The following is a 16,192-nucleotide window of genomic DNA, read 5'->3' on the forward strand; positions in this document are numbered from 1 at the left end:
GCAGATGCTGGGAGTAACATCCAATTTCTGTGAAGAATTCAAATGTTGTCAAAAATGTACTTTGTGCATTTGAGAAACAATAATGAGTTTAAATTTAAAATTGCACAATGAGCCAGGACGCCAGTGTCACAACCTCCTATTATCAATGGGAAACTCTCATTTATATTCCCACTGCAGTACAAGGAACTATAGAGCAGAACTGAAGTTTAAATTACTTTTTCTTTACTTTTTGTTTTTTTCTTTTTCTTTGGTCCATTTATTGTCACTAGCATTGTAATCTACAGGCAGTGGATGTTATTTTGTAAGAAATTAGCAAAATTGCAGGTAAACAAATGGTAAAAGTAAAAGTAAGTCCTTGATGTATGATAAGAATTACAATATTTTTTTAATTGTGGAAAATCTGTGTTTTACTGCTTTGTTATTTTCTGTAAGTAATACTGAAATTATAAATTGATAATATGTCTCCAAACATAATTAAATATTATATTGTTAGTCTGTAAAAAACCTTTTACATTTCAGTTCAAACTAATCAAAGAGTAGCTGTGGGCTAATCACAATTAAACATGGTTTACAGAGATCTAATAAATCACATTTTATCTTGATTCATCAAGATAAAACAACATTCCTAAATAGTATTTTAAAAACACTTGGAGGTGCCCATGCTTTTTTGGCTTGGAAGCTACTATTCAAACCACCAGCCTAAAGCCATCTACCTACAATAAGAAACTAAATAAATATATATATATACTAATATAAACATACTTATATACACATATGTTTAGGTACTGAATCCATGTAGCTGTATAATATCATTCATTCTTATAGTATATGCTCACTACTATACACTATAGAATTATATATGATATTTATGTAAATATGTTTAATACGTATGTTTTTTTAATTTTCATTGCTCGTCACCTACCAGCACTGCCTTTGTGATCTACCGCTTCATCCTGATCGACTCATTGGGCAGCCCTGATGTAGAGGATGAAGCTGTGGAAGATGAATGCATTTTAAATGGCAATTAATTAGTTGCACATTCTGTAATCTATTCTCCAGTAGAAGGCCTTTACTAAGAATTTAGAGTCATGCATTTGGCTGGGTGTATGTAAAAAAATACAAATGTGCAGGAAATGAGACAAGGCACCTGCAGACGAAACAAAAAGAAAACAGTTTGCAATTGAAAAGGTAGTCGTTAAGAAAAAAAAAGGACGAGGGGGGAGAGAGGAAAAAGAAGACGGCGACAGGAAAAAATGAGTGGGTTTGTTGCGATCCGACAGCCACACCGGGACTATCATTACCATATATCAGGACAATGAATGAGGCTTTCAGCGAGCGGTAATAAGAATTTGATAAATCATGAGCCAAGAATTAACTAGACGTCAAAACAATGAGAGCACCCTGATGGATGAAGAGAAGATTATGGCAAAGATTAGTCAGAGGCCAGTCAAGGAGAGGAGCTGAGGAGGAAGAGGAGAACTGGAGGTGAGGAGGAGAGAGTTGTTCACAAGGTCAGCTGAGGTCAGAGAAGGAGGGGGAGGGACAGAGTCACCCCATGAAGAATTTAGAGGAAAAATTTGTGGAAGAAGAAAAGACACGAGCTCCGAACTGGAGATGAGGTTGAATGAAGACGTGATGAAGAGGAAAATAGGTGATTAGTGGAGGTCAAGGAGAGGGGAGGACTATGAGTGATTCAATGACACCTGTTCATGGTTTTGTAGCCTGTAAAAGATTATAATTTTTGGAGGTAACTTTGAAAACTACAGTAAGAGCATCTGATGTAGGGATGTCAAACTCAAATCAAACTCAAATCATATGTTGCGGATGTAGGGATGTCAAACTCAAATCAAAGTCTATGTTGCAGACCAAGTCAGTTAGTCAAGTTTTTGGGGTGGATAAAATGGTGCTGCTTGTCCCCATGTCTTGCTGGTCCTCACTCTGAGGTCATAGGTCACCATCATTCACCCATTCTTCATGAACTGAAATTAGAGAATACAAACTGTAAATTACTCGACATGAGTGTACGGGAAATCTTACCTCTTTTTGGAACCCATCCAGTCAACATTAGTACGGACTCCACACTGTTGACTTATATTTTATGACAACCATAGGCATGTTAACCTCTAGTGGGCAACATAAGATGATGTGGCGTGCCTGATTTGGCCCACGCCCCTTGAGTTTGACATATGTCATCTAATGGGAGTATATTGACCATGGCTGACTGTAACAGTCAAACTGTACTTCAGCTCAGGACCATATACAGAAATGTGAGAAAGACAAAAACAAAAGGCAGTGTGTATATGTGTGTGAGTGTGTATGCCGAACAAAGCCAGAGGATAAAGCATTGGTAAAGACCCTGAGTGTTCACTTCCACAGAACTGTCAGCAGAAGCTCTGGTCCAGATGGATGTAAGTGATATCACTCGGCTCATGATCGATGTCTACTGTGTGTGAGGTGGTGGAGAAACCAGAGAAGCTGCTCCACTCCCTGAGCGTCACAATTAAAACACAATAAAAGTCAAAAGGTTCTGAGACAGTTTGGACTAAAGTTTTATTGTTCCATCTTTGCCAAGTGCTGAGCTGTTTGAGGTTTTATTTTAACAACTTTTTAAATATCTCTCAGTCATGAACAATTTTCAAATCTGATCTTTGCAAAACAGAATTCTCACCTGGAATTAAAAGAACATTCAAAAGAAAATCAATGTCATTTCTTAGACGAGACGGAGAAACAGATCGTGACCTGGAGCGACAGGTCGTTTAAATTCGTTTGTTGAAGAATGAATGAATGACGTAAAACATTGGAGTATTATATGTCCTAGAACGCTTTGAGTCATCGTTATACACATCATTATATACTTCTTTAACAATAAATCATATCTTGACATGCTCACAGTTGCACGCAGACTCCTAGTACTAGTTATACTAGCATAACTAGTATTCACCTGTCCATACGTATGCACTCTTTGGGCTCTACAATAGTTACTGAAAAGGTGAATTCAATTTTTTCCAATGAAGAAATTTGCCGTTTTTTCGAAGCCCCTACTGGTCAACACTGGTACTGCACATGCTACTAATGCTACTAATCTATAGTTCATCCATGGTGACTAATGAAAACTGCCCATACATTGGCAGAGATTGACAACTGCTGCCCACACAGTTTGTTGTGTTCTAACTCGTGGCCAAATCTGCACCAACGTAGCCCACGTAGACTCAAACGGAGCCCACACGAATGACCTGTGTACGATGTCTGGAGGACGTAAGCTTGGGAGTTCTGCCGTAATTGCCGAAAAGTAACCGCCATCCGAAAAATTTTAACAGCTTTGACTTTGACTGACAAGTTTTTTATTAACATTCTACATTATTGTCTGTCTCTCTCATAATTCCTCTTCCCTCACCCTCTGCTTCAGTGACTCTCAGGGTGAGGGATGTGACAGGAGGATGTTTATTTAATGAGAGTAGTCTGGAGGGGGTAATGAAATCTACCCTAACACCATTAACAACCAGGCTTATCAGCTCCCAGGACACACGTCAGCATGCTGCAGCCTTTTGTTCTCTGGCACAAGGCTGCCACAGACCCAAAGGACAGATGGAGTAATTGCGGAGCACCTCTGGCACAAATGTTTAGAAATTAAAAACTGACCACCAATCTGTGTTTTGAGCTATCGTTTTTCACCGGGCTCTTTATAAAATGGCGTGGAGGTGACGAGGAGGCACGTTAAGAGGACAGGTGTCTGACAGGCTCATGTAAAGTATCTGTACTGTGTGTGTTCGACTGTGGAAGCTGGCTGCTTTGTTACCTGACCACACAGACACAATCGATCTCCTTCCGTGTCACCGTAACCGATGCTGAAGGATGGATGGATGTGAACGTCTAGCACACGTGCTCAGACGAGCCGCCTGCACAAGAAGGCGCGGCAGCATGTAGTGGCATGGCAAATGAACTTTTTTTTTATTTTTTTAGTCTTTGTAAGTGCTGCACTGGTTTCAAGCCCCAAATTGTACGCCACTCTGTGAAGGGCTCATTTGCTGAGCATTACATTAGAGCGAACCTGCTGATGGCCGCACAAAAGCCATGTAAATGAGCTGTGAGAGAGAGCCATCAGTCATAATGCCAGATGCATGCCTCCATTATTATTTATAGCCATAATTGGCCTGCATTTCCTCAGGCTGCGACTCCGCTCTGATGGATCTGATGATAACTTTGCTCAGCCCAACAATCAGACAGCAGTCATTGTGAAGGAAGGGAGGAGAGGAGAAAAAGTTTACATTCAAACGGTGCACTAGCTAGCAGTGGGAAGCTGCGCTAATACTGTATAAGACAGAAAAATAGATCCACAGGCCACAGTTAGACTATGCAATGAGTGCAAATGTGACTTCCACCAAACCTGATTTAGCCGAGTCATGAAGGAATCTATTACCACCCATCCATTCATCTTCAGTCACTTTCCCTGTTCAGGGTCACAAAGAGAGTTGGAACCAGTCCCAGCAGACAACGAGCAAGGGTTTTATTGGGCTAAAAAGAGATGAGATGATTATGGGCTTAGGCCCAGGTACAGTTTAGCAGACGATTCAACGTGAGTCCTAGTTTTGAGCTCAACCCAAAGGTTGACTGGGACAGTGTGACATCACAGTGCCAACAGAGGCTTCTAATCAATCAACTCATGCTAGTGAGGATATCTTTTTAATCATATCGCTCCGAGACAACCTTAAACACTAAGATGTTATGGTACACATGTACTACTGCGTATACTAGTGACGTCCACTTGACGTCCACTTGACCTCCAAGTGACATCCAAGTGACATCCAAATGATGTCCATGTGACCTCCAAAAGGTGGAGTACCAAAAAAATTTTGTTTTTCTGAATTTTAACCACAAAAATGGACATAGCTATTTATATTATTTTAAGACAAATTAGTGTGTTTTTAGTAATTTTTGAGAAACTTTTTATTTTCTGAGATTTGTTCAGTCCACTTGACCGCCAAGTGACGTCCAAGTGACGTGTTGCAAATTTCACGCAAATCGTCAGCATCTGGGGAGAAGGAAATGCAAACGTGTGCATGCGTCTGTCCTCCACCGCTGCACACATCAAGATAAACAGTGGTGTCAGTTTCCCAGCCTGTACCAGGAAGATGGTGCAGTTCAATAAGCACCACTTAAAACCAACTCCAACTGTGGGAGGCTGCGGTGGAAATATGACAATTTCATGACGAAATATGACCTTTTCATCTCACTGAGGTCGGTGTCCTCCTCAGACCACGATGACTTGACGTTTTCATCCCCTGCAGCTGCAGCCACGTACATTAGTCAACATGAAGTGTTTCTGAGGCTCAAAACTCTGCTATAATTCCTTTTTAAATGCACTGTTGTGTGAATCTAACAGCATTTTCATGAAAAAGAAAAGTCAACCTTTAAAGCAATCAACAGCCAGGATTGGTCTGAACACCTGTTGTTACCAAGGGAGCCGCCGTCAGTCCCACGTTCAACCTGGATCAATTGGCTAGTCCCTCATTATTACATACAGAGACAAAATATCATTCACACTAAACATTCAAACCTATGGTTAATTAAGTGTGAATAATTAACCTGATCTGAATGTTTTTAGAGTGGGATGATTTAAAAACTACAGGGATACAGAGTGTGTTAGTTTCCACCGATTCATCGCACCAGTGACGTTTATCCCGTAAGGCAAGTGTACTAACCACATTTCCACCAAACCTCCCATATTCATGAATAATGGGAAACGCAGTTTTATAATATGACTCTGTTTGTGTGATCAATAAGATAAAATAAAAAATAGATAGAATTATATAAGTAAAATTGAATAAAATAAAATCGTCATTAATGTGATACCAAAACAGAGCAGTACAGTAAAATGAAGCTCCAGCACAGTTAGGTTTTTTTTCTAGTACAGTAAAATGAAGCTCCAGCACAGATTTTTTTCCTCAGAAAAGAACTGAAGATTAGAATAACAAATGTGCGATAACTAAGTAGAGTTTTTAAGATACAGTGGTGGAATTGAGATGTGCTTGTCAAGGAGCTGACACTGGATATGGTTGGGTGACCGTAAGATTGACAGACAAAGCTCAGAGGTTGCTGGCTAAGTAGTTCCATTGTGGCTCCTAGCCTCCGACATGAATCTGATCCAAGGCTCTGATCACATTCTCCGTCTGGCTCGATCTCAGCTGCACAAGTTAAGGCGTTTGTGTTTGTATCGAGACTGCAGAGATGTTGCGTGTTTCGGCACTCCCTACAAATGTGTCGACAAGCCTTGTCAGTCCGCCTCCCTCTCGTCCAGTTGGCAGGTAGACTCCTTGTTGGCACGTTTATTCCCCCCGTGGTCCAAAGGGCATCACAGCAGATTAGCACGTGTGTTGCAGCGTCCAGGTGCAGTGACGGTGCATGTCTAATGCCAGACCTGCTGTGATAGTGTTCTGTGCTGTGAAAATGCTGACCTCTGCTGAACTGATGATTGCTGTTTCCTCCTCCAAGTTTTTTTACTTTCCCACACTTCAGCTTTTTGCTCAGACAGAAACATAGTGAGCAGAGTATTTCCGTGACGATTGCGATCACCTCTACGACCTTTTTATGACGCAACTGGTGGAGACAGACATTTATGGCAACTCTGCGTCCAAGTGCAAAAAACAAAACAAAGTGAACATTAGAATAGTGGAGTCAGCTGGTGTTCATAAAAGGTGTCAGGATTTCATCAAGTGATCAATCACTAGTGAAATCTGCTATCATGACAAAAAAGAAAGGATATTTTACAACGGAAACTGAATTTTGATCAGTCTTTTATCAAAAGAAAATATAATAATTATAAAATATTGTTTGTTTTTAAGATTCCTACTACTGGTCTTCTGTGATGTCATCACAGGCGGTGTGTGGTTATGTACATTTCTGATGAGACAGAGAGACTGTCACTGTTTATGCACTTTATTGATCCTTCACCTTAATGTACCCTGTAGTCCGTTTCTCAATCGAAATCCAATACACGTTTAGATTTTATCCACACAGAGCAGAGCTGCAGTGGAGGTTTGAACCTCAGACTGGAGTGCTTCAACAGAGGTCCACAGCCCTTGGTGGTCCATGGGGCTACCAAAAGGGGCGGTCATTAATTCTGTGTTTAAAAGACATTTTAAAAAATATATATATTTGAATTGATAATGAAGGCAGATGATATAATCTCAGGTCACCACACTGGTCAAGGTGGGACTCTCTCTGTCTTCTCTGTTATCGTTCTCCTAATGCTGCCTCCTTTCAGGACCAGTAAAAGCTATAATTAGGAGCACCTCAGGCCCACGGTTGCACGTGTGCAGCATGTGTGGCACTGCTGCACCGTGGGTAAATATAGCATTACCACCTGCTTTCTGTAATGGGGTTTTATGGCTTTTAAACAGTTAGTTGGTGCATTTAAATAATTTAAAAATGACATTTAAGGACAAGTACAAAACAACAAAGATAATCATCAAAGAAAGAAAGCAGTTAAAGCAGTTTTATAGGGTAGAGAAAACGCCTGGGGCAAAACTCCCATGAAAGAGTGTATAATGGAGGTGGAGTAAAGGAAGCCAAGGTAAAGCTAAGTTACCCAATAAACTTAATAAAGTTAATAACAACAGTTATTCTAACTTAAGTTAGAACAAAACAAAATGAAATAACACAAAATAACATTTTTAACCACATCAAACATGTCAACAAGGAAAAGTGCTCGAAAAAAATAATCAAAATGAAACATTAGCACAAATGCAGTTCAAGGTTAGCCGATGAGACAGCTGACTAGACCAGATATTGCAAAGAAGTCAAAACACGTTAGCCATGAAATCTAAGTTCACCCAACATATTTTTAAGAAACTTAATGTAAACAATAAAATACATAAATACACAAATCTAAACCTAAAAACCTAAATAGCAGTTGTTTCTGTGCTAAGGACTAGCAAAAATGATTGTTTAGTAGATTAATAAGATAGTTTATATATATATATACTGTATGTTTGCCCAGTGTCCTTAAAATACACAAATCTAAACCTAAAAACCTAAATAGCAGTTGTTTCTGTGCTAAGGACTAGCAAAAATGATTGTTTAGTAGATTAATAAGATAGTTTATATATATATATACTGTATGTTTGCCCAGTGTCCTTAAATAGGATAAAAAATAAATTAAAGTTAGCCCTGCGCTAGCTACATTAGCAAAGCTCAACAGATAAGTAAACATTACACAACTGGAAGTTAGTCATCAACATACAGCCTAAAGAAAATAGAAAGAGATGGTAAGATAAGATTGTAAGATAGTAAGAAATTGATAAATTATCAAAATGATAAGTTTAGCTGAGAAATAGTTTAAGACTAGCTAACAGTGATCAACAAACTCTGACACATGTTGACTTAAATCGTATGGCTAAGAAAAGCTAGTTGACTTAAATCGTATGGCTAAGAAAAACTATAGTTCCAGAATTCAGTGACTCAAACTCACACAGTTAACATTTAGCAAATCAAAGGAAAAATAAACAGGAAACAACTACTAATTGAGTAGCACTTAAATAGCTGTGTATTTTAGCCAACAATAGCTTATAACTTCAGACAAAAATACAGCTAGCTTGTCGTTAGACAACGTGGCTAAAAGCTACAGCAGAAACATGTCAGCGGGACAAAAAAGTCCTGTTGATTTTCTGCCCCGGTGCCTGTGCAGCTTTAAAGGCAGCACGTACGTTGACTGGCAGAGACTAATGACGTTGTTGAAACTCCTCTATTTGTTTGTTCCTCGACTTTGTTGTACTGTTGTAATGTACATTAACATTAGCCCTAAAACCATTAGGACATTAGAGGATGATGAAAGGCACTGGAAATGTGAGTGCACAGGAGATTAATGAAGCCCGGCTGAGGCTCTGATGAATGGGAGGAAGTCCATACAGTAGTACTGTATGTGAAAATAAAACATCTGTGGCGGGTTGTTTCCAGATGATGTCATCCTCCCATTCCAACTTCGAACTCTCACAGCGAACTCAGCAACAGCTACAGTCACTCAGAACATGTGCGGCGGACGTTATGATTGTGCGGCCGTGAGCGAGGAACTTGGAGAACATTTGGTGTGTAGATAATGTGGAGTGACAGAGCTTGAAGAAAGCTGTTGGCTGGCTGCTCGTGTGTCGCCTGCTGCTGACAGACGTGCACTCTTAGTTGGCCGGACCTCGGCTGCTTTCACTTGATCGTATGAAAACAAAGGAAGACAGTGTTGGCCTCGGCCGTCGACTGTGTCGTATTCCATCTGACGCAAAAAATGCTCCCTGTGCGAAAACACCCTGCTATCAACAACATTGTGAGAGAAGTAATGTTTATATCAACTTAATTTCCCCAGGAAATGTTACACGAGATTATCCTATCAATGTTGTTTAGACACAATCAGTAGATATCGCTACGAAAACAAGTATCATTATCGGACCTGAAAAGTGATTAAAATACTCAAAAACCTGCCAATCCAAGGACCCGATAGTTGCGCTATGGCTTCACACAACAACCATGATGCATTTATGCCATACTTTTTATTTTATTTGACGATTTTGTGTGAGCTACATGGAAATTATGCTACACAGTTTAACAGTAGGGGGCAGTGTTTTCACTTGGAAGATGCCAGTGGTTTAAAGCTCTGCTCACTTTCTGTCCATCTGTTAAATGTTTTTTATCTTTATTTATTCATGAATTTTATCCTTGGTTCAATTGATATATTATCTAATGTGACTACAGTATCAGTTTAAAAAATGTGTTTAATTCAGAAATATCTGTTTACGTTTGGATTAAAATAATCATCTGTTAATGAGAAAACAGCAGCATTTTACAATTTCTTCTGGTGATGTTTGTTGTTTTTCCCCAACAGTTATCTATTGTATTTATCTATTTTATCTGTGTTGGAAGAGTGGGTGCCTTAGAGCAAGACGATCTCTAGTGGTGACTGATGGTCTTTTTATTAGGTTTTGCTCTTGTGTACATGGCTTTTATCCCAGTACTCTATTCAGAATCATCCAGGTTTAGATGAGTTAGACACTCGTTTGGTATGAGCGTAAGTACAATTCCCTGATTCCTAACATAATTCCAGTTCCAGCCCCCCCCACCTCCCTCCCTCACTCTGGCCTCTGCTGTCTGTGTCTGTAACACGTCTTTAAAGTGACGAGAGCTGTCTCCTTGTCAAAATGTGCTCGCGATTCCTTCCAGGAGGATTGATGTGCCTCCCGTCTCTGTGATTGACAGACCATATAAACGGCTAAGAGCTGGGTGTAGGGAGGTGTCTGGCAGCCACCGTGTTTGTGCAGGCTGAGGCTGAGCTCACACTGATGTCCTGGGGGCCTGTGAGGGAGGAACCAGGGCCGGGGGCCTGCACTGTTCTCATACGCCTACACCCCGTATGAAGAGACACAGTGTGGAAGCTGCTATTTTGTGGCGTGCATGTCATTCGGTGGGACGTTCTCCTGGTATTAAATTGGAATCTCAATTATTCATGAACATTTTGGACACTTTTTGGAAACATGCGTGATATTTTTAGTGTTTATGCCCAGAGGGATGAAAGACTGGTCCAGAAAAAAATGATGGAACGCTTTGACAAACTGCAGTTCACGTTGTACCAATGAAATCAGCAGAGAATATTCTAACCGTCAACTGGTTGAATAAAGTTTCTTTATAAACCATTTTCATGAATACTTGTTTGCCAGGGAACACGAGTAGGACCAGCTCTTTAAAGGCGGGGTTATGCCTCCATCTGCTGGTTGCCTTTAGTATAGCTAGGCCCATCTAATGACTGCTGGGTTTGGCTGCAGCCCCTCTGTGACCCTGGGAAGTGGTAGGACATTATGAATAAGTATTTAATGTAAGTTTTTTTTTAAAATCTTAGGACAAAATACAACGATCTCTGTTAAATATGAACCTTTGAGCTGCCTCTAACTAAACGACAGCTACACACCGATTAAACAAATGCTAATTCACTGCTGTTTTGGACAGAGCTGTAGATTGAGAATTTTTTTTCCATATTAGATATTAAGAAACAATAAATAGTACATTATGGGTGGAGATGGTTTTATATATTTTGGCCTATATTTGTGTGCCATTGGTTATAGGATATTATTCTGTACGTTATCTGGCTAAAAAAACAAAGTGAGGGTCCAGACTGGAGCATGTCTCAGACCACCACAGTCAGGATTTCAACAGTCTTCACGGGTTTGGACTGGTTGGAGTCCGACTTTTTACGACCCACTTTCTCAGTTCCATTCGTCTTCTCGCAGGGGTCCGACCGACCGCCCCTCTCGGTGGCCAAATTCAAAGGTAATCCTCAGCTCTCCCATCTGACAGCGAGGCAGCAGGTCAGGGATCCACTCAATCACAAAGGGACCGGCCTCATTCTGCTCAGCAGTGCCTGGTCCTGGTAGAGACACAGCACTTTGAACGTTTGCAGCTTTGAAAAAAAAAAAAAGGGTTGAGCGGCAAACACTTACCGACTTTGAGGAAAGTGCGGAGCTCCATGGGCCGAATGGCCTGAGGACGATCGCTTCTGTTTCCTTCTGGTTCAATCTGAGGCTCGGGACACTGAAAACGTGAATAAGAGCCATCAGTGTTTTTCACAAAACTCTGATGCAGCTCAAGCGGCACCTGGTGGGCAGACAGAGAAGTGGAGAGAAATATGAAAAAGCAGGAACGGCAGTGACTCTGAGGTCTGATTTAATATGGCCATTCATTACTGGATAACTTCAGGATAAAGCAGGTGTATGTGTTTAAAAGTAAAAATATTCATTTAAGTAAAATTAGGTTGGACGTTTATGACAATTTAAAAAAACAACCTTGGCAAAAATAACAACTTTGTACAAAATTTAATAGTAAAATGTTGATATAAAATATTTTACCTCTGGAGTGTCAAATATGCGTTTGACCTGCATGACATTAGTGATGTGCCAGGTGTACTTGGAGAACGTGCCCAGGGGAAGTCCATCTTTCCTTACAAACGCTGACGTCCAACGGAGACAACAAGGAAAGACATTATAACAAAGAGAGATCCAAATCACACTCAAAATTATTAAAAAATAAAAAACATTTTTATGACACCATGCAAATATTTACACTGATGCGACTAATGCAGTCTCTATTACTATTGCATGTCCTGTAATATCATATATTCAGATCAGTAGTTTGCTGTCAGTCTATCGGTTCTCTTTTAAAAGTTTAAAAGTAAAAGGTTTGTGGCAAAAACAGAAGAAAACAATATATAAATTTCAGCCTTTTTTAAAAATATTTTCACAACAGTCTGCTGAACAACATTCAGTCAGTGCATTTCAGTGCCTGTTGTGAAGTTCGGCAGCCTCCTCTTCTTCGATCCAAGGGACAGACGATGCTGCAGAGCGTTGAAGAACTCTTGAGGAATGTGGTACACCAGAGACTGGGGCTTCCCTGGAAACAGGGAGAGATGGAGACAACGATGACCAAGAGCCTCACTTACATATTAAACTCTCTCTTCTTCTGAGACACAGATATGTGAATATAAACACAGCTTCAAACTGAGTCTGATTTCCCGATGTCACTAAAGCGTGTAGCTAACCATGTGTTAATGTTACCGTCAGACTGATAGTGCATTGTCTGGTGAATCCTCTCTGTCACACCGGCCAACCACTGCTGGAAGTCTAACGTCACCGTACGCTCGTACATTGCCTGTGAACCGGCTGACAAATAAACACCCACATAAATGTTATTACACAGAATAAACAGCAGGAACAGTGGTAGAACAAGCCTATTTCACACCTGGGGCAAAAAAGAAACCCTACTCCCTGGGAGTTTTTAATTCCCTGGAACTACAGTCAACACATATGACAAAAGTTTGAAATAATTTCAGATCAAAATAAGTACATAGAAGCCATACATTAAAATCTATAGAATTTAATGTACATACTGTATGTATTTTATACCACAATTGTAAAAGTACCAGGGAGAGATTCGTCCAGTCGGAATTTCTTTCCTTTATGTAGAGAGCTGGACGCTTCAGTTTGCAGAAACTTCTCACTGGTAACAGTCAGCTGAACACCTGAAATACAAACAACCAGAGATACATTTTTCAAAAACAATGAACAAATCATAACAGTCTGTACTTCTATAAGACTTAAAACATAAGCTACAAGTATGATTTGCGGAATAATAATTAAAAGAAAACACTAAAATGCTGTAAGACAGGGAAACATATTATACATATATTATTATTATACATATTATTGTGTTTATTTAGATATTAGATTTATAACGAAGAAGCATAATTTATCAGCCCAGTCAGAACGTCATGGCTTTTCATATGCTTCCACACCACCCCCTACAGAAAAGAGAGGGGAACTGCATGCTGTCTGTTTACAAAAACTGGACAAAAATGTGGTCTACATCTTCAACATACCACTGGGTGTGTAGCTGATGAAAGGAGCGAACTCAGCAGCCAACTTCTCATCACTTGCGAAGGCACACACACAGGCGTAGAAGTGGAGACATGGTTGCAGTGAGGTGGAGGCAGACTGAAGGGCGGTGGCTCCGCCTGCTCCATCAGCACCTGCTTTGCTTCTTTTGTTGCTGCTGTTGGTCTGGCAGGCACAGTGGAAAACACTCTGCTGCTGCTTCTCTTTGCCCTTTTTCTCACTCTGTGAAACTTCACACAGTCCACCTGCGCCCACAGTGAGATGAAGCAGGCCCAGAGGATGCTGGGAATCCGTGTGGCACTTCACCACCAGCGTGTTGTTTGAAATGCGCTGCACCAGAGGCCCTGGAGACTCTGTGGCCAGCCTCCACAGCTCCTCCCTGGCCTGGATGGAGATCTGCAGACCCTCCAGGACGGAGCTCTTCAGGGTGAGTGGTGTTGCGCTGTTTTCACACTCTATAGCTTGTCTAATGTGAACACACAGGCTGTCAGAAGACTGTTTGGAGCTGTTCACCGCTGATTCGGGCTCCCCTTGATTCGACCTCTGACCCTGTCTGCAGGAGGGCAAAAAACAGCGTCCGAGGTTGATGCGTGTGAGAAGGGTAGCACCATCGCCAGTAGCGATAGCAGTGTCCGTTGGAACCAGTTCCACGAAGCCCATCTGTGTACCTGTGGACCCTCTCCCTCTGTGACAAACTGAAAACACCTGAATTCCTCCACCTGGGCCACCTTCCAGAACTCCTCCCTCTCCTCCTCCACCTTCCTCCTCCTGCTCTTTCTCCCCAATGTCCTCACTGTCTATTATTACTTTTACCACCTCCACGGCACATTTTTTTCTTTTTCCACCTGCTGCTGAGGCATTTCTGAGGGACACTCCACAGGCCTTGTTCTTGCAGCTGAGACCACGGGTGCCATTATAGACACCGCACTGAGGACACTTACGAATGCCACGAAGTGTCGCTCTCCCAAGGTTGGAGAGGAAAGCAGGGGTGGCGGAAGAAATCTTCCTGTTGTCTCGCTGTGTCTTTGCCACTAGATTAGCTGGACCGGTCAGGGACTGTGGCGTTGGAGACGGGACCAAACTGGTTGACAAAGTCCCAGTGACTTCAGTCTTCATTGTAGAGCTTACAGTCTAGCAGAGACTGAATGAGACAACAACCTCGAGGAAAATGCAAAGTGGGGCATTACAGAGACTGAAGGAGACAACAACCTCGAGAAGAGGAAAATGCAAAGTGGGGCATTATAAGAAGAAACTAAGTGTTGCTAACTGTTTTATGGATTACATAAAAAAAAAATTTTTTTTCAGCAGTCAAAAATTAACTTAGTTATTAATATTACTTGGTTGGTACTTTCATAATGATTCACCTGTCAATATGAGGTTTGGCCATCCATACATTGCATAAAAGTAAAATCTAAAGGCTCTGTCATTGAAAGCAAAAACTGTTGTCTGTTTGTCACGCCTGTATTCTATGATACAAGGCAGCATAGAAGCAAAAACAAATTATTCTTGGCTCAAGCTCATCTGGCATAGTTGTGACGACAAACAAAAATACTTTTTTTGGAGTGTAGTACATTAAGAAGCAAGCATTTCCACAAACGTACAACGAATTTTAAATATTCTATATCATACTTAATTATATAGTATAGGTTAGTATATAATATTTTTAAAAACATATCTCAGTACATTGGCGCTATGTGTCAAAACGACATTAACAAATTAGAATAAAAGTGGGGAGGGGGAAAAAAAGTTTGAAAATTTAAAATCACTGTGATAATACTGTAATTAAATCCACACCGTCTTCCTAAGTTTTACCGTGTATGTGATTAAAATTACAAGCCTATTCCCATGCAGCAGCTACAGGTGCCGGTTACGTGAGGTATAGGGGTGTGTGGGGAACAGCAACGTTCAAACTCACTGTGCTCGGCTTCTGTTTGCCTCTAAAACTGTCTCAACCGTCGCCATTCCTCCTTACATCCAGACAACCGCATTGCGCCTGTAACGACACTCCTCATTGGCCAGAGTCTGTCACGTGAACAACACAGCGTAGACATAGCGTAGCGTGTAGTGGGCGAGGCCTGAGTGAACGTTATGTTCCAATGGCTCATGGGATTTGAGGTTTATATCTATTGACGTCCATAGATAAATGTAAAAAGTTTATAAACTATCGTCTGCTGTTTATAACGGTAGTTTCTGGCGTTAGACGATATAAAGGTGATTATGATATATATTTTTTCTACGTGTAGACATTTATTGCTTAACCCGACTGCGAAGCTACTGTTTCGCCACAATCATCGTTGCTTAAGAGGCTTCACTAACAGAGATCCTGGTTAAATAAAAACAAACAAACAAAAAACAAACAGTTGTTTGGTCATGCACTACAATGATGAACAGACGAAGGACTGTGTTATGTGTGCCTCTTCTGAGAAACTTAATTGTAGGACTGTGTTATGTGTGCCTCTTCTGAAAAACTTAATTGTGAAGTCAGTTGGGAACTGTTTAAAACTACGTATATAGACACAGTCTACTGCTGGTCAAGGACGTTAAAACTACTAGCATCTACTGCAGAGAGAAAACCAAGTTATTAGCTGTTTACAAACACCTCATAGAAAGTCCTTTAGTCAGCCAAATAAGGCTAATACATCATCGAAGAAAAGTTGGCATTGTTAATAAAATTGCCTATGAAATAACAAAAAAAAAATAGAGAAAAGGCCCAATTTTTTAACCTGTCCAGATACTTTGGATCTCAACAGTTAACCCATTTCCAGAAAATATGC

General features: G+C 40.7%; 1 protein-coding gene across 1 annotated transcript; it reads right to left on the reverse strand.

Moving 5' to 3' along the window:
* Nucleotides 1–9,514: 9,514 nt before the first annotated feature.
* c14h2orf42 (chromosome 14 C2orf42 homolog) lies at nucleotides 9,515–15,823 on the reverse strand. Its single transcript, XM_008325769.3, is given in 9 exon segments — nucleotides 9,515–11,284; nucleotides 11,286–11,398; nucleotides 11,472–11,625; nucleotides 11,877–11,977; nucleotides 12,310–12,417; nucleotides 12,582–12,686; nucleotides 12,947–13,045; nucleotides 13,403–14,576; nucleotides 15,334–15,823. Coding segments are annotated over 8 exon segments (1,938 nt in total). The 5' UTR covers nucleotides 14,535–14,576; nucleotides 15,334–15,823; the 3' UTR covers nucleotides 9,515–11,158.
* Between the last annotated feature and the right edge of the window lie 369 nt (nucleotides 15,824–16,192).

The sequence above is a fragment of the Cynoglossus semilaevis genome, chromosome 14 (genome assembly GCF_000523025.1).
Source record: "Cynoglossus semilaevis isolate Cse_v1.0 chromosome 14, Cse_v1.0, whole genome shotgun sequence".
NCBI classification, from domain to species: domain Eukaryota; kingdom Metazoa; phylum Chordata; class Actinopteri; order Pleuronectiformes; family Cynoglossidae; genus Cynoglossus; species Cynoglossus semilaevis.